Raw genomic sequence first — 19,441 nt, 5'->3', positions numbered from 1 at the left:
ATAACTCATGAAAGAATAAAGTTACGTTAAAACCAAGCACACCATTGTTTTTCTTGTGAAATTCCCAAAAAGTTTGATGTGTCACATGACCCTCTTCCTATTGAAAAAACTAAAGTTGGATTCAAAATGGCCGACTTCAAAATTGCCGCCATGGTCACCACCCATCTTGAAAAGTTTCCCCCCTCACATATACTAATGTGCCACAAACAGGAAGTTAATATCACCAACCAATCCCATTTTATTAAGGTGTATCCATATAAATGGCCCACCCTGTACAATTTTCGCAAAACTTCTTGGGATAATTGTTTAGAAGATTGCCATTACAGGAGATACATCTGAGGGATCTCTTGACCTCTTTTTTTTTTTTTTTGAGTCTCCTTGGACAGTCTGAAAGGAGGAGAAGGTTGCTATAAAGAGACGGTCAGAGGAAAGGGAGGGGGGGGGATCCAAAGAGGTGTATACTGGATCCAGAGGCCTGAGGAATCCCCCAAATGTAACATCTGCACATAAAGTGGGCCCCTCAAGAGATAGAGAGGAGACCCCAGCATTATCTCCAGAGATAAGCAGTTAAAGACCAGCAGTAAGCTTATACAGGAGGATTAATATTCTCTCCCCCCCCCCCCCTTTTTTTTCCGCAGGAGAGGGGGACCAGCAGACTCCCTGACCATGCAAAAAACACCCAGAGGGGACTCACGGATGGCGGCAGCGGTGGTTCGGTCTCCTTAGGAGAGCATGCGTCCGTCCCAGGCATCGCGGCAGGATACTTCTCCCCTCAGTTCCCCCAGCAGAAGAGGCAGGTGAGGGGCCCCAGATTTCTCAGGCCAGGAGCATCCATTATCGGGGCCTCGGCATGGAGCCGGGCGCCGTATGCCGCCTACGTCACTCCGGAGCGCCGGGCGTGACGTCATCACCTATGCGCCACAGGCGCAGGGCGCGCAACCCTGCTGAAGCCTCGGTAGGCCAGGAGGGAGCCGGCCCCAGATATGACCGGAGCGAGTATTCCCATAACACCCCTGCCCAGCGTTAGTACTGAGACCGCGGGAGGGCAGGGGGACGTCATACCAGCGATTTTGTCAGGTAATAAAGAAATCATTATAGTTCCTAGCTTCATCTCCCTGCATACAGGGAGACCTTTCTCTGCCCTGTCCTCTGTAGGGACAGGAAACACTGGTGTTGGTGGTGAGTGGGGGGTATTTAACCTTTCTCTGTTCCTGCCCCTACAGAGGTCAGGGGTCAATCTCCTTGTATGCCATCGTGATGATGCTATGGAAAATGGCTTTTTTAACACTTTTTTTTTACGGTGTTCACCTGAGGGGTTAGGTCATGTGATATTTTTATACAGCAGGTTCTTACGGACGCAGCGATAACTAATATGTATACTTTTTTGTATTTAAATTTAAACAGCATTTTTTAAACAAAAAAATTTTAAATCATGTTTTAGTGTCTCCATATTCTGAGCGCCACAGGGATGAGATGACGGTTTGATTGGTACTATTTTAGGGTACATACTACTTTTTGATCACTTGCTATTACACTTTTTTTGATGAAAGGTGACAAATAAATAGGTTTTTTTAGCACAGTTTTTATTATTATTATTTACGCAGGTGTCCAGACGGGGTGGATCATGTGATATTTTTATAGAGCAGGTCGTTACGCACGCGGTGATACCTAATATGTCTTTTTTTTTAAAAAAATTATGTCTCTATGGGAAAAGGCTTTTTTTTTTTTTTTTTATTGAAACTTTCATTTTTGTTAAAAACACTTTTATTTCACCTTTAATATTTTTGTCCCACTATAGGATCTGGGCCTCATAGGCCTCCGTGCATGCCAGGCCCCAAGGCCTTGGAATGGCTTGGGGCTGCCATGGCAACCATCAGGTCCCCGCCACTGCAGCGTGGGAACCCGATGGCTAAGGAGAGGGAGAGCAAACCTCCCATATGCCGCGTCAGCGCATATGAGGGGATAATCCACCGGCATCGGAGTTATCACCGATGCTGGTGGATGCAGCAGGGATCGGGCTGTCAATAACAGCCGGATCCGTGCTGCTGATTGCAGGACCGCTTATGATGGGGGGGGGGGACGAGAATGCTCATCCTGGGGGGCAAAGTACCAGCCATTTCGGACGAGCATTCTAGTGCTGGCTCCTTAAGGTGCTATTGGAATTCTTTTAGTATGATGTGGAAGTATTACCTTTTATGAATAAGCAATCAAATAATTTGTTTAGATTTTCACCCCCTTGGCGGTGTGCCAGATTTGTCTATGATTATCTGTATAAAGATATATGCTTGTATGGAATAAAATATGAGAGTGTATCTGATTCAGCGATGCACTTGTGTCAGCTCTCTGAATTCTCATGAGAATATTTCAATTGGGACCCCAACAATTATAGAAAAGGGGGTTTTGCCCCAACAGCTCAAATAGCCTTTTAAAAGCTGGTCCACTGCCTGGGTGGCAAAGAATGGTTTACCACCCCTCTCCCCCTCAGAAGATGAGTCATAATCACCTTCTCCGCTTTCCACCCACTGGACTTCGTTGTCTGAAGTAGAGGCATCTGAATAAGCAGGTGAAGGAGGAGATCTGTCTAGACTCTATGAGATTCTATTTTAGATTTAAAAACATTACCCACTTTTTTTATTAATTTTTTCATACATTTCATCATAGATGGGGATTCTTCCACTATAGTATTCTCAATACAAGAGTAATACAATAAGTAATTTAACACAGGAAGGGGCTAATTTAGTCTTACACAGCCCAAATTCTTTGTGTCTTGTTTTTGAGGATCCCTTCCTTGGTTTATCCTGAAAAACAATATGCTCCAATAAACTACCATTCCAATAAAACAGGTGAAAAGGTAGATGGTTCCTTTTGAGCCTCTCCAGCACTTTCCATGCTGTTCAGAGGTTTTGTATGCTATGGATCCGGTCATTCCCGAGAAGGATCCTGAGGCCGCTTAGCTGGGCTTAATACTGGCGGAAAAAATCAAAAAAATCCCAAGCTGCTGCTCTTCCCGAGTTAAATCTCGCTAGACATGTGTAATCTAGCACTCCCGAGGCCTGGATTCATCCTGCCTGGAAGTCTTGCAGTATTTTGCGAGTGACATCACCTGCCAGTCGCATTGCTGCCTTCTCACGCTCCTTTAACACCTGTGTCTCCGACCAGGTATACAACACCGCTTCTAGGGATTAGAAGAGTCTTCAGGGTGTGCGGAGCGGAGAACTCACTGACACAACCACCCCCCCAGCCAGCGCTTAACTTGGAGAGAAACTACTCCCCTCACAATCCTATAACTGCACTGCTGGAATCCTCCTCCTAGGACAGGAAACCACTGAGGGATGGAGAGGCTCTTTTTTTATACCTGCAGGTTTCCTTTCCTGGGAGGCAGACCCTCTCTCCTGGTGCTGTCATAGGACGATGGGAAAAAGTGAGGAATCGAAGATGTCTGTGGGGCAAACTCTGCAGGGACCAGACGTGTCGTGTGTTGTCTGGACCAAATTGAGAAGATGAGCAAAGAGAATATCTACATTAGAGTAGACATAACGGCTATGTGGTGCGCTATTCTCCTATGGCAACACTGAATGTAATGTCGATCCAAATATGCTTTTACACTGGGTCTGGATCAAAAATTGAACATAATGAGCATTGGGACTTGGGCCTCAAATCTTTTGAGGCCCTAGTAACGTCCCTGGATACAGAAAAAAATACTGGTAAACCAAGCATTATACCTTTTTTCACAATGTGAGTCAACAACCAACAAATTGCACAGTGTAAACAATGGCATAAGTCGAGGGCTTCCATCAAATATGTTGTATACCTCCGATGGACTCAAGAACCAAGTTGTGAACAGAACCATAGAACAATAACCCAAGACAAAAACAAGTTTTAGGGAATAAAATATTGTAAAAACAGATGCTAAAATACTATCATCTGAATGAGGCCACAGTGCAGTTGGGTCACGGGTAGCATTACCCTGACTGGGGGAAGGTAGTCTTTATGAGAGGGGAGGTAGACTATGTGTATTTTTTTATTTTATTTCTATGTTCTGTCTCTCCCTATTGAGTTGTATTTTTTACACTATACATTTCCATGGAGGCCATTGTGGCACCAAAACAGGTATAATATAGTCTGTGCTCAGGATGCATGTGTAACCTGCATTCCCTGAATTTAATGGAGGCCAGTATGGCACGAGCGGAGGTAGCATTTAGTGTAGGTTCATGTCCTAAAGAGATTGCCTTGTTGGCGGACAGGCACTAATAATTTTGTACAAAATGGATTTGCCAAGAATCTAACATTTATAACGCAGCATTAGCACTAGTACATTTTCTATATTGAGTATGGCACAATTGTATTTACTTTGCTATTTGATTGTTTATACATTTCCATTGTAAATGGGGCTGCACAGTGCTGTTAGGGTGCCTTCACTTGCGGCAGTTTTTTTGGCAGAAAATTCTGCGACTGAAAATCAGCTCCATTCACTTTAGGCCGAATGCACACGGCCGTGTTCCGCGGCCGAGAGCGGTCCGTGGTATGCCGGGCTGGATTCCTGTTCAGAGCAGGAGCGCACGGCGTCATTGGTTGCTATAACGCCGTGCGCTTCATGTCGTCGCTGCTGTACAGTAATACACTCGTATAGTGTATTACTGTAGTGCAGCGGCGGCATGAAGGGCACGGCGTCATAGCAACCAATAACGCCGTGCGCTCCTGCTCTGAACAGGAATCCAGCCCGGCATACCACGGACCACTCTCGGCCACGGAACACGGCCGTGTGCATTCGGCCTTAATGGGGCTTTTGTAAATCCATGTGCTTGTTGCCCAATTCAAATGAATGCACCTGATTTTCGGTCACATAATTTTCTGCCACGCGTGAACGCACGCTTACAGAGAAACTGAACAGTGTGGGGATATACTAAAAAGAATGAAGAAAAGGAATGAAGAAAAAGAATGAGCAATATCATTAATTTGTAAAGCTATATATAGAGATATAATATGCTGCTTGCATTTTTTCTAATCATGAAATGAATATATAATCCACATATACACGTCTATACCGAATTCCTTGGCCTTCCTAGACAGGGAATGCACAGGATATGTGTGGAGTTTATACTGGAATTAATACTAATTCCAGATATATAGGTGCATGCTGAATTACCTGTGCTTTCTGGACAGGGAATGAACAGGATGCATATATCCTGTTCATTCCCTGTCCAGAAAGCACAGGAAATTCTGTAAACACATGTATATGTGAAATGTGTTTATTCCCGTATAAACTGCACATATCTATTCATCCCAGTCTATATGTACAGAGAACTCTGTATAAACCTGTCTATATGGAATATGTGCTCATTCCACTATAAACTACACATATATCTTGTTCCTTCCCTGCCTAAGGGAACTTGCACAGTTGCGTTTCTAAAACCGGCAGGTTGTTCCGGTATAGATGCCAGCAGTCGGCCACACAAAACTCAGCATTTATGCCAGAAATCGGCTGTGAATGTAAGAATATGACATTGCTGGATCCGATAAACTCCAGCAGAACAACCTAAAGGATCAGATTACCAGAGATGTGAACGAGCCCTAAGCAGCACAAGAAATTCAGTATACACCTGTTTTTGTTAATTTCATCATAAACTATTCATATATCCTGTACGAGTCTGAAGTTGGTTTCGTATTCAGATCATTTGTATTTTTTTTTAATGAATTTTGAGGACACTTTATCTCAAGTAATAGAAAAAGCTGCAGTGAGCTGTCCTTAAAGTAAATAAGTTAAAAGCGGCATTAAAATACAAATGACGGGCACGAAAAAGTGTGATTTAAAGAAATAAATTAATTCAGGCCAGTGATCTCACACTGCCAAGATACATAGGGTGATGCCCTGCATCAGATACAGCCTAGCCTGAACAGGTTCCGGGCAGAAGAACTGGCATCAAAGTGGTAAACAGACACTTAACGGATTTGAATACGTGACTGGTGTTTTTAAAGGGTTAAATGAATTAAGTCCACTAAAATCAAATGACTATGATGCTGGGCTTCTGGTTCTTGTTGGCCGTGTGACATCAGTGGCCCGAATTCATTTAACCCTTGAAAAACACTAGTTACTTGTTCAAATCAGTGAGAAGTGTCCATCTGCCCACTTTGATGGCTGTATCTGATACAGGGCATCGCCCTCTGTATGTTGGCAGTGTAAGATCACTGGCCTGAATTCATTTCATTCTTTAATTTACACTTTTTGTGCCCACCATTGGTATTTTAATGCCGCTTTCAACTAATTTACTTTAACGACAGCTCACTGCAACTTTTTTAATTAGTTGGAATAAGGTGTCCTCAAAAATCCTTAAATATATTCACTGTACATACACTGTGACTATAACATACACCTGCACATGTTGAATACTAGGCTTGAGCGAATCGACCTTCAGATCAGAGATCTGAAGTCGATTCGTTCAAATACTTCTATTTTAATGCTGTATCCGTACAGCATTCAAATGTATTGGCTCCGTGGAGCCAAAGTTTGTTTCGCCCAAAAATTTGGTTAACTCTTACTGTATGCATATCAGGGTATTGAAAAACTATTTTAAATAACAATCCAAACAAAACCTAGTTTGGATTGTCATTTAATTTTTTTTTAAATGGGGGGAAAATGCTAGTGCATCTTATGGGGTGAATACAGGGCAAACAAATCGCAAATGTGCACCACGTTGATTATGCGCGGTACATCGCAGCCGACTCTGCATAGGAACAGCAGCCTGCGATGTACCCGACAGTTACCTGAAGTAAGAACCCAGCGCTCGAAGCGCGGGCTTGCTGATGGGTACTGGCCGCGGCGTGCAGGGTGTAGGGCAGCTGGTGTACGCTAGTAGAGACTGTCCGGCCATGTCTCGGGCTGGTCGACAGGGACCAGCCGGCAGATTTCAGTGACAACGTTGGTATGAGGGATGATGAGAGGCTGGGGGGCTGTTGAAAGGCTAGGGGGCTACGAGGCTGGGGGATGATGAAAGGCTAGGGGACTGAGGAGAGGCCGGGGGGGGGGGGATGATGAAAGGCTAAAGGGATGATAATAGGTCTGAATAGGGTCTCATTTATATTGGGGCTCTTATCTGAAGTCCTATTGGGGTCATACACCTTGGGGTCTGAGCTGAGGTTTTATTGGGGTCTTATTAACATTGGGGGGTCTGATTGCTGGTTTGACCTCAGGTCAAATGAAATTTTTTTATTTTTATTATTGTATTCCTCTAAAATGTAGGTGCGTCTTATAGGGCAAAAAATACGGTACTTACCTGGCTCCCCGCACGCAGATCAAAACATCCGGTGTCGGGGAAGGGGGGACAGCCAATGCCCGTCATAGTGTTACCCGCCATACTAGGGAGACTCGTCCCCCTCACTGCCTGCTCCCCCCACCCCCAAATGTTTTCATCCGGGGACAAGCAGCAGTGGTAGTGTGGGGCCCAGGAGCGGCAAGCCAAGTAAGTAGAATCAGTGTGAGGGGCCAGGGCATATGGGGGGGCATTTGTTAGTGTTGGATAAACCCTTTAAAATGTAAGCATTTGAACAGATCGACTTCGGATCTACGATCTGAAGGTCCATTTGCTCAAGCCTATGGAACGTGTGTTCATTCCACCTCTAACAAATACAGGAAACCTATTAGACCTCTCTCTATAGTCTTACAGATTGCTTAGTGTTCTTTTGTTTTCGTCATTCTTTTTAGTATGTCCCAGCAGTGTACATCTGAGAACAGAGAAGTCAGCAGGCTCCTGTCTTCTCTCCATGGCGCATGTTATTTGCAGTGGTAAGATTTGCACTTTTACTATGCAAGGGCGGCAGAAGTTCCAGAATATACAAATGGGGTCTATCAGACACGGTTTGTATACGTCCTGCGATGGATGGGGCTCTTCCGTTATAAACCAGGGCACAGATCTTAATATACTGGGTCTTATCGCAATATCAGAGAAAAAGCTCTTTCTGAATCTACTGACAACGAGGTCTAACAATAAGCGAAGTGACGCCTCCATAACCCACGTGTGTTCTTCACTGAGGCTGAGCTCGCACCCGATAACCACTTAATTACCGCATGGTGTGCAGCGAGCTGCTCTCTCAGGCTCTGTATCTCGGCGTCTCTTTGCCGGATCTCTTCTCTGAAAGCATCTAGGTCAGCAGACTCCATGCTCATAAGGTCTTAGCTAGAAAGGAGTTGCTTCTGGTAAGTAAGATGTCACGGGAAGAGGCGGGGACTCCTAGAATAAGGAAGCAGCATATATACTTCATGCACGGTAGGAGCCTGCTGACGGTGTTCTGCCAGATTCCTATACCTGGCAGAATGCTATACCAGGAAGTGACGCGGGGCACCGGAATCAACTGGAGGAGGGTGTGTGTGGGCAGATCCACTGGATTTGTGCAAATAATTGCACTGCCACGGGAGAAGCACCTACTTCATTTGCATGCGTGAAACCTTACACTGGGCGTGCGCACTCAGGGACTGTACTCAGCACTGCTATGTGGTGACCCCACCACCCCAATATCCTGCACTCAGCTCTGCTATGTGGTGAGGCTGAACTGCTCCAGATGATTTGTCCATGTGTGCACACCTAGGGGTAGGAAGATCTGATGGAACGTTTTGCACTGAAAAAAATACCTACCCCCTGAGTGCGCACGCGTGGTGTAAGGTTTCGCACATGCAGGGGCGGACTGACTGGTCGGGCATTTCGGACGTGGTCCGAGGGCCCGGCCAGGATAGGGGCCCGCCGCAGCTGTGCTAAAGAGTTTTTTTTCACCGCCTATTTCGCATCCCCTCGTCACGTGACCTATTCCTCCCAGTAGCCCATACATTACAGGCTTTTTCTAGTTGGAGGAGGCTAAAAGACCTTTCATGATGTCACGACCACGTGATCCTGCATGGGCGGAGTCTGTCTCCTGGGCTGGCTGTTCAGCGTGAGGAGGTAAAGGACCTGTGATGATGTCAAGACCATGTGATCCTGTGTGGGAGGAGTCAGGCTCACAGGCTGTGCAACTGGAGGAGGTAAAGGACCTGTGATGCTGTCGCTACCCTGTGATGCTGTATGGGCGAAGTCAAGTGAGATTCCCTAGGTAAAGTCTGTGACCAGGGCCCCACCTATGTTGCAGATCTACAACTTTCAGAATTTCTTGCCCACCAAAGACTGCCAGGACATGCTCAGAGTTTTAGCAGCAGCCTCAGAGCCACAGGTTGGAAAATATTGGTCTACAGAATTATTCATATATCTTAAGGCCTCTTTCACACTTGTGTTGTCCGGATCAGGCGTGTACTCCATTTGCCGGAATTACACGCCGGATCCGGAAAAACGCAAGTGAACTGAAAGCATTTGAAGACGGATCCGTCTTCAAAATGCGTTCAGTGTTACTATGGCAGCCAGGACGCTATTAAAGTCCTGGCTGCCATAGTAGTAGTGGGGAGCGGGAGAGCAGTATACTTACAGTCCGTGCGGCTCCCGGGGCGCTCCAGAATGACGTCAGAGCGCCCCATGCGCATGGATGACGTGCCATGCGATCACGTCATCCATGCTCGTGGGGCGCCCTGACGTCACTCTGGAGCGCCCCAGGAGCCGCACGGACGGTAAGTATGCTGCTCCCCCGCGCCTCACTACACTTTACCATGGCTGCCAGGACTTTAGCGTCCCGGCAGCCATGGTAACCATTCCGAAAAAGCTAAACGTCGGATCCGGTAATGCGCCGAAACGACGTTTAGCTTAAGGCCGGATCAATGCCTTTCAATGGGCATTAATTCCGGATCCGGCCTTGCGGCAAGTGTTCAGGATTTTTGGCCGGAGCAAAAAGCGCAGCATGCTGCGGTATTTTCTCCGGCCAAAAAACGTTCCGGTCCGGAACTGAAGACATCCTGATGCATCCTGAACGGATTTCTCTCCATTCAGAATGCATTAGGATAAAACTGATCAGGATTCTTCCGGCATAGAGCCCCGACGACGGAACTCTATGCCGGAAGAAAAGAACGCAAGTGTGAAAGAGCCCTAACTTGAACAAGTAATAGTTCATTTGGCTTTATTTGTGTCATCCTCTAGGCTCATACTTGCTTGTCTAAAATAAATATTTTCTTTCCTTCTTGGTCTATAGTTTCTGAGTTTCTTTGTGAATGTACACTACTTGAAATATATCAAATTCCCTTATGTCCTCTTAGTGAAATTGGCACCTCCTAACCTCCAATGGCATCAGGGATCCAACAACTTTTATATTTTAAAGGGTTGTCAATTATCCTATTAGGGTATCCTAGATTGGTCCTAGAAGGGGCCTATGTTTTGTATGTTCATTAATTAGCACAACTGTGTGTGTCCTCCTGCCCCTTACCTCATCCTAGTGGTGGTCCCAGCCCTTCTGTACCTTGGTGCCTCCATTACAGCACCTGTGTTACAGTGTGTCAGCCCACAGAGAGCCCTGCATACAACCTGCTGACTGTCTCCATCTAACATAAGCTTTTCCAGGGTGAGATCCACCTGAAGCTGCTCGGTTCTTTCTTTCAGCCAGATGTTCTCTGTGATTTCTGGGATCTGTCTACAGTACTCTGTGAGAGTCTGTCCCTGTGTGTGTGTGTGTCTCTCCCTGTGTTTGTGTGTGTCTCTCCCTGTGTTTGTGTGTGTCTCTCCCTGTGTGTGTGTCTGTGTCTCTCTGTGTGTGTGTGTGTCTGTGTCTCTCTCTGTGGCTCTCCGTGTGTGTGTGTGTGTGTCTCTCCGTGTGTGTCTGTGTCTCTCCGTGTGTGTCTGTGTCTCTCCGTGTGTGTGTGTCTGTGTCTCTCCGTGTGTGTCTGTGTCTCTCCGTGTGTGTCTGTGTCTCTCCGTGTGTGTGTATGTCTGGGTCTCTCCGTGTGTGTGTGTGTATGTCTGTGGCTCTCCGTGTGTATGTGTGTCTGTGGCTCTCCGTGTGTCTGTCTGTGTCTCTCCGTGTGTGTGTCTGTCTGTGTCTCTCCATGTGTGTGTGTGTGTCTGTGGCTCTCTGTCCCTGTGTGTCACCATCACCATGCCCACAGTGTTCCTATGTCTTGACGCAGATGCATCAAGACATTCTGTGCGGGGCAAGAAGAAAAGGAGGAGGCAGCGCCGCCAGCATGGAGTCCGTGGGAGAGACATAGGGAAGTGTGTTGAGCGAACTTGTGTTTTAAGTTCGGCATCTAAAGTTCGGGTTCGGATTATCAAAGTATCCCGTTATGGATTCTGCTACCACGGACCATAACAGAATTTAGAATCCATAACGGGATACTTTGATAACCTGAACCCGAACTTTAGACGCCGAACTTAAAACACAAGTTCGCTCAACACTAATAGGGAGGCACCCTAAGGACGTAGGTAACACTACCACATTATCAGCACTAGTGTTATCTGTAGTTTTACATACGACTGCAGGTAACACTACTACAATTTCTGTACTCAGATAGCCATCACTGTGTTATCTGTGGTGTTACATAGGACTGCAGGGGACATCTACTATATTTTCTGTACTCAGAGAATTATCACTGTATAGGGGGACCCACTGAGACTTTATCGCCCAAGGGCCCACATGAGCCTGAAGCCGACACGGTGCGATGTGGGTGGGGCTGTGTGTGGGTGTGGATTGAGGGTGGGCGGGGACACAGGGGCCCCAGTCCGCCCCTGCGCACATGCAAATGAAGTAGGTGCTTCCCTTACATTCTAACCAGTGGCACAAATGGGGTATTCTGCCCCTGTGGACTGGTTAGGACAGGTGGAATTTTTAATAAAATAAAACTAAATGAACACACGCCCTCACTCCCTCCCCCAATAAAAAGGGGGCGTCACCCCCAGGCCCTTGTGTTTTTTTCTGTCCTCTGGACAACCAGGACGGGTGGTCCCCCCTCCTCCGTTTTTTCGGAGGGGGTGGTGGTTGTCCTTTTTCTTTCTTTAAGCGGTGGGGAGAGCGCCTTGCCGCCATTCTGGTCGGGACGCTCGGTTGCGTCATGACTGTGCTAAGGCCGGGGGTGGTCTCCTACTCTGGGCACTCACCTCTGCAGTAGTGCCTCGCTCGGCGCTGTCCCCATGCGGTAACGGCGTCCGCGTGTGCAGCTGGGCGCCGCCATCTTGGGGAAAGGTCGTCATATGACGTCACTTCCCTCCTCCGCCCGGCCGATAGTAGTTCGGGCTGTGTGTGTTTTTGCATACTCTCATGGAGCCCCGCCCCTTTCGCGGCAGAGCCTGAGCTTTTTGGCGCCAGTTAGACTATTTAAAGCTGGGGCTTCTCCCAGTTCGGTCTCCTAGAGCGCAGATTTACCTTGAATCTGTTTCTTTGAGATTGTTACTGTTGCAGTTTGCTTGCAAATTCTTGTGAGTGCTGTTTTCTTGCTGTTAGCAATTCAGACCTTGTTAGGATCTTCTGGGTAAAGATCCTGAGGGTTTTTGATAATTGGCTTTTTTCCTCCGAATTTTGCGGTTAAAGAGGACCTTTCACCTGAAAATGAAAGTTAAACTAAAGCTTTAGCCTTACTTACATGCCCCGGTATTGCTTTTTCAGTCATTCATTTTTCAATCAGTGCCCCCGTTTGTCCGCGCTGCCACCCGGAATATTTGCCGCCTTTTATGCTAATGAGCCATTCGGCTCAACTAGGCGGGCCTTCAAAAGTTCTCCCGGGGGTGTCATTCTTCTCCCTGGCATGGAGCTCATCCAATCAGCGCGCTCCACTCTTAGCCAGGGAGAAGACGCTCCAGTTCTCGCGAGATTCGCGAGAACTGGAGCGATTTCATCCATCCGGAGCCGGCGCCATCTCGCGAGAACTGAAGAGTCTTCTCCCTGGCTAAGAGCGGAGCGAACTGATTGGATGCGCTCCATGCCAGGGAGAAGAATGACACGCCCGGGAGAACTTTTGAAGGCCCGCCCAGTTGAGCCAAATGGCTCATTAGCATACAAGGCAGCAAATAATCCGGGGGCAGCACGGACAAACGGGGGCACTGATTGAAAAATGAATGACTGACTAAGCAATACCGGGGGCATATCTTTAGTTTAACTTTAATTTTCAGGTGAAAGGTCCTCTTTACTTCTGTTCTTATATTGCAGCCATGTCTTCTACCAGGGACGGTGATCGGGAGCCCAGCAGAAAGAATACTGGCAAAAGACGTCACCTGCAATGCCATGATTGCCAGATTGTGCTGGAAGACAGCTACGCGTTTTCCCGATGCCCGCCCTGTAGGGCCAAAGCACTTCCCTAGCAGGAACCGACGGTCCATGATGTGGTAGACTGGGTGAAGGGCTACATGGAAACGAACATAAGCCAGATGCACTCTTCCATAGAAGAACTGAAGCATGCTTTGGCGTGGAGGTGTCGGGGGCTCAGGATGTAAGAGAGGGATCGGTCTCTTCCTCCTCTGAGGACGAAGATGGTTTTTCTTATCTTTTTCCTCCTGAGAAAGCCCAGCGGCTGTTGAGATCCATCCGGTCGGGGGACCAGGACATTGATCCTGGGGAAGCCTCATCTTCTGCCTCTAAGGGGCCCAGGGCCTTTTAAAGTAGATAGTTCCCTCTTGTCGTTAATGGAGACAGAGTGGAAGAAACCAGAGAAGGGTCCTTAGTACTGTCTCTATGCCTAAGGCGAGCGGTGGTCTGGGAGTACCTGATTTCCTAAAATATCACCAGTCAATACACATAGCTAAACTAATGGAGTGGTTTATTAAACCTTCCAGAAAGAGATGGATAGATGTAGAAAAGGAGTCGCTGCTCCCTGAACACCACTTGTTGCTGTGGAAATCAGTAAAAAATCTTTACCCTCACAAAACCCAAAAAACAGGAGATCCTCTGACCAGTTTCTCCTTAAAAATCTGGCATAAAACTAATAAAAAAACACAATTTCTGACTCCAGACTTGACAGTGACCCCGATCGGAACATTGATCCCTCCTCATCTCAAAGATCTAAAAAACAAGATAATGAAGGCGGAAGAATTATTCCTTGCACCAATAGGAAATTTAGCATATGATAATGTCTTCATCTCATATACAGATCTTAACAATTATTTTCCGGAAATAGACATTTCCTTCAGGGAATACTCGCTGCTCAAGGACCATGTAATGAAGCCAGAAATTTATCATTCTCCGGCCATCCCCTTAACGACAATACAAAAATGTATCAAAAATAACTCACCGATAAAAAAAGCTATCTCCTCTATTTACAACATACTCAACAATCCCACCTCACCCCCCTCATACCTAGAAAAATGGACAGCAGAGTTAGGTAGAGAGTTCAATAGCTCTGAGATAAAAGACATCATCTCAAATGTAAGATCTAAATCAATTAGTCCCAAAATACAGGAAACTCACTTCAAGATAGTCTTACGTTGGTATAGAACCCCTATTATACTTAATCGAATGTTCCCAGACATTTCCCCGTTGTGCTGGAGGTGTGAGACAGAGAGGGGTACTATATCCCATATCTGGGTTCATTGCAAAAAAATAGAAATGTTTTGGAAATCCATTGAAACGATAATAAGTAAAACATTTAGCACGACAGCAAAAATCTCACCAAACCTGATTTTATTCAGTATATTCAACATACAAACCTCTAATATTAGGCACCCTCTAACACTTCATATGTTAAATGTAGCCAAACTACTTATCCCCAAATTATGGAGGGAAAAAGAACCCCCATCTTTCTCAGAATGGTTGAAAGAGATGCATATCTTGCACAACTACGAGAAGCTGAGATTAATTAGAGATGATAAAAAGCCCAGGTACCACCAAGTATGGGACCCCCAAGTTACGGTTCTTCTTGTGACGTAGCTGGGATGACCCGACAAGATTGCCACACGCAGTAACTTAGAAGCTGACTAAATCTCACAATACTGAGCAACTGTAGTGATATAGAATCAAAACAAATAGCAACTATGCTATCATCTAGTTAATAAAGACTGCGGTCCTAATTTGCTATTTGGTTGATTGTCACCCCAGCACTAATAATCAGGGGTTCAATAACTTTAGAAAACTAAATACTCTCATCTCGTTACTTGATTGTTATATATTTTTATTGTAACACATGTCATGACATTAATGATATGTATACCATTCTAATTTATGTATACGATATTGATTTAAACTATCATTTTATTGTATTACAAATTTGTTCTTTGAACCTGAAAAATTTGAATAAAAAAAGAATTTAAACAGAGAAGGGTCCTGTATTGACCAAGAGGTTCAAGGCGGTTTTTCCTTTAAAGGGAGATCAGGTGTCATCCTGGGGGCCTGTCCCAAAGGTGGACATGGCCATTTCTAAATTGTCAAGGAGGGCCTTAATTCCATTGGACGACGGGTCAAGCCTCCAAGATCCAATGGACCTTAGGCGTGTTTATTCCTCGGCTTCTGCCGCCGCCTCAGTCGCTATTGCGTCCTTCGGAAGTGCCGAATTTTCTCAGAACAAGGTTCGCCCAGGTACAGTCTGACCTGGACCAGGGGGTCTCTAGGGAGGACATCCTGGCCTCCTGTAGGGTGGCCAGCTTAGCCATCGACTTACTGTGTGACGCTGCTCCACAACAGTTGATGTCCAAATCCATGGCGCTTTCAACTGCGGGCAGGCGTCCGCTCTGGTTGAAACCTTGGAAAGTGGACACTACGTCTAAGCACAACCTTTGCGCTATGGCTTACGAACCCGGCAAGCTTTTTGGGGCAGAGCTGGACCAAATAATAGAGGGGCTGTCGGACAAGAAGGGCAAGTCCCTACCCCAACAGTCCTTTCGTGGTCGGGGCAAGAGGTATGGTTCCAGGCCGGAACCTCAACCCAGAGCCCAGAGAGACTGGGGTTCCCGGAGAGGAGGAAGATCCTCTAGGGGATCTGGGCCCCCCAAGAAGTCATCGACGCTCTGATTGCGGGCCTCCTCGAGGCTCTTGGTATCTAGCCGGTCTGACTGGATGTTCAGTGCTCCCTGCTCCCCACATTCCCGTAGGCGGTCGCCTACAACATTTCCTAAGTTTTTGGCAGGATCATATCCAGGACAAATGGGTCCTTTGCATAATTTCTCAAGGCTACCTTGTGGACTTGAGCAGTCCGCCTGCGGACAAGTTCGTCCAGACAAGGCTACTTCCCTGCAGCAAGCAAAGAGTTCTAGAGAGCTATGTTCTAGAATATCTTCAGAAAGGGGCTTTAGAAGAGGTCTCTCTCCAAGAGAGGGGAGCAGGGATCTATTCCAAAGTCTTTCTGGTACCTGAAGAGAAATGTGACTCCATCTTGTCTTCTCTTACATGTACAGAATTGTTATAACATCTCACCAACTGTCACGAACCGGCAGGACAGGTAGTGAATCCTCTGGACCAGAGAGGCGATGGCGCGGGTAGTACTAAAGGACCGGTTCTAAGCAGTTACTGGTCTTCACCAGAGCCCGCCGCAAGGCGGGATGGATTTGCCGCGGCGGTAACTACCAGGTCGTGTCCCCTAGTAACAACTCGACCTCTCTGGCAGCTGATAAGGCGTGGTACACAGGGAGAAGGTAAGAGCGTAGTCGGACGTAGCAGCGGTCAGGGCAGGCGGCAAAGGTTCAAAGGCGAGTGGACGGTAGCAACGGGTACGGCAACAGGTAAGGCAAACTAACATCGTAGGGAACGCTTTCTCTGAGGCACAAGGCACAAAGATCCGGCAGAAAGCTGTGGGAGGAGAAGGTATAAATGGGCAGTGCACAGGTGCAGCCTAATTAAGTCAGCACTGCCTCTCACAACCTTAACCCTTAATAACCCCTTTGGACCAGGCACCAATCACTGGTGCACAGGTCCTTTGAATCTAAGAGTCCCGGCGCGCGCGTGCCCTAGAGAGCGAGGACGCACACGCCGAGACGCTGGAGTGCTGCCTGGGGGCATACGCTGTGAGCGCTCCGAGGCCAGCAGGGGACCCGGAGCGCTCAGCGTAACAGTGACCCCCCCCTTTGGTCTCTCTCCCTTTTTGGTACCGAAGAACTTGCGGATGAGACTGCGGTCCAGGATGTTCTCCTCCGGCTCCCATGACCTCTCCTCAGGACCGCAGCCCTCCCAGTCGACCAAAAAAAATCTTTTCCCCCGGGAGATCTTGGTCGCCAAGATCTCCTTGACAGAGAATATATCGGAGGTACCGGCGACAGGGGTGGGAGAAACAAGCTTGGGAGAAAAACGGTTAAAGACAGCAGGTTTAAGAAGGGAGACATGGAAGGAGTTATTGATTCGGAGGGAGGGAGGAAGATGGAGCTGATAAGAAACTTGATTGATACGACTCTTGATTTTATAGGGTCCCAAGAAACGAGGGCCCAACTTGTAACTTGGGACCCTAAATCGGATGTACCTAGAGGAGAGCCACACCTTGTCACCCGGATGAAATTCCGGTGGAGATCTGCGTCTCTTGTCAGCTTGAACCTTCATACGGGCGGAAGCCCTGAGGAGAGCAGCGTGGATTTCTCGCCAGATGGAGGAAAAATCCTGTACAAGACTGTCAACGGCAGGTACAGAAGAAGGAGTGGGAGACTGCGGCAGAGGTGGAAGAGGATGACGGCCAAAAACTACAAGGAAAGGAGACTTGTTAGAGGCAGAGGATTGTTTGTAGTTGTAGGAGAACTCCGCCCAGGGAAGTAGATCAGCCCAGTCGTCATGGCGTGAAGATACAAAGTGACGCAGATAGTCACCCAAAATCTGGTTCACCCGTTCTACTTGGCCGTTAGACTGAGGATGGTACGAAGAAGAAAAGTCCAATTTGATCCCGAGCTGAGCACATAGAGCCCTCCAGAATTTGGAGACGAATTGTACCCCACGATCCGAGACAATATGGGAAGGCCATGGAGACGGAAGATGTGTTGGAAAAATTGTTTGGCCAACATGGGTGCAGAGGGTAGACTGGGCAGGGGTACAAAGTGAGCCATCTTGGAGAAGCGATCCACCACGATCCAAATAACGGACTTGCCATTGGAGGAGGGAAGATCTGTAATAAAGTCCATGGCGATGTGAGACCAGGGAACTTCAGGAACAGGTAGAGGCAAGAGGAGACCCGCCAGTTTCTGGCGAGGCGATTTATCCCGGGCGCAAATCGTACAGGCCTGGACGAAGTCCGAGACATCTTTCTCCAGAGAAGACCACCAGTACCTTTGGGAGATTAGTTGGAGAGACTTTAGCACCCCTGGATGACCGGCAAAAGGGGAGGCGTGGCCCCACTTGAGAATTTGCAGCCGCTGACGTGGAGGTTCGTAGGATTTGCCAGGAGGAAGAAGGCGCAGGTCCACGGGAGCGACTGTAATAAGGCGTTCTGGAGGGATAATATATCGAGGTGTTAACTCGTCGCCCACCACATCAGAGGAACGAGACAGAGCATCTGCCCTAATGTTCTTACAAGCCGGACAGAAATGGATCTCAAAGTTAAAGCGGGCGAAGAACAGAGACCAACGAGCCTGACGGGGATTTAATCTCTGAGCAGACTGGAGATAAGCCAGGTTCTTGTGGTCCGTGAAGATGTACACAGGATGTGTGGCGCCCTCAAGCAAATGTCTCCATTCCTCCAGTGCCAATTTAATAGCCAGCAGTTCCCTGTCCCCAATGGAGTAATTTCTCTCTGCGGAAGAGAATGTTTTAGAAAAGAAGCCACAAGTTGAAGTCTTGTCCCAGGAAGACTTCTGGGTGAGGACAGCTCCGGCTCCCACCGAGGAGGCATCCACTTCAAGAGAGAAGGGCTTGGTGGAATCTGGTCTAGAGAGAACGGGTGCAGAGGCAAAGGCGGATTTCAGGGACTGGAAGGCTTCCTCGGCTTGGGAAGGCCAGGATTTGGGGTTAGCTCCTTTTCTAGTGAGGGCCACGATAGGAGCTACCAGAGTGGAATAGTGAGGGATGAATTGCCTGTAGTAATTTGCAAAGCCCAGAAATCTTTGTATGGCTCGGAGACCAGAGGGACGTGGCCAATCCAGAACCGCCGAGAGTTTGGCTGGGTCCATTTGAAGTCCTTGGGCTGAGATAATGTATCCCAGGAAAGGCAGGGAGGTCCGTTCAAAAAGACATTTTTCAAGTTTAGCGTACAGGCGATTTCTCCTAAGACGAGTAAGAACTTGTTGCACATGGACCCGGTGTTGATCCAAATTTGAGGAAAAGATGAGGATATCATCCAGGTATACGACCACGCAGGTGTAAAGTAAGTCCCTGAAAATATCATTGACGAATTCCTGGAAGACAGCAGGTGCGTTGCAGAGGCCGAAGGGCATCACCAAATACTCAAAATGGCCGTCCCTTGTGTTAAAGGCGGTCTTCCATTCGTCTCCCTCACGGATACGGATCAGATTATAGGCCCCTCGAAGGTCCAATTTAGTGAAGATCTTAGCCCCTCGGAGACGATCAAATAGCTCAGAGATTAGAGGCAGAGGGTAACGGTTCTTGATGGTAATTTTATTAAGACCTCTGTAGTCAATGCAGGGGCGGAGGGAGCCGTATTTTTTAGTCACAAAGAAAAAACCGGCCCCAGCAGGAGAAGAAGATTTTCTTATGAATC

The 19,441-nt window shown here is 47.4% G+C and overlaps 1 protein-coding gene across 1 annotated transcript in view; it reads right to left on the bottom strand.

Moving 5' to 3' along the window:
- Positions 1 to 8,290, bottom strand: part of MOCS3 (molybdenum cofactor synthesis 3) — a 482,262-nt gene extending 473,972 nt beyond the window's left edge. Inside the window, exon 1 of the mRNA XM_040429301.1 lies at positions 8,060 to 8,290. Coding sequence (XP_040285235.1) covers positions 8,060 to 8,161 — 102 coding nt within the window. The 5' untranslated portion in view covers positions 8,162 to 8,290. The remainder of the gene's footprint in view (positions 1 to 8,059) is intronic.
- Between the last annotated feature and the right edge of the window lie 11,151 nt (positions 8,291 to 19,441).

Source organism: Bufo bufo, chromosome 4 (assembly GCF_905171765.1).
Source record: "Bufo bufo chromosome 4, aBufBuf1.1, whole genome shotgun sequence".
Taxonomy (NCBI): domain Eukaryota; kingdom Metazoa; phylum Chordata; class Amphibia; order Anura; family Bufonidae; genus Bufo; species Bufo bufo.
This window is presented reverse-complemented; position numbering and strand designations above follow the sequence as displayed.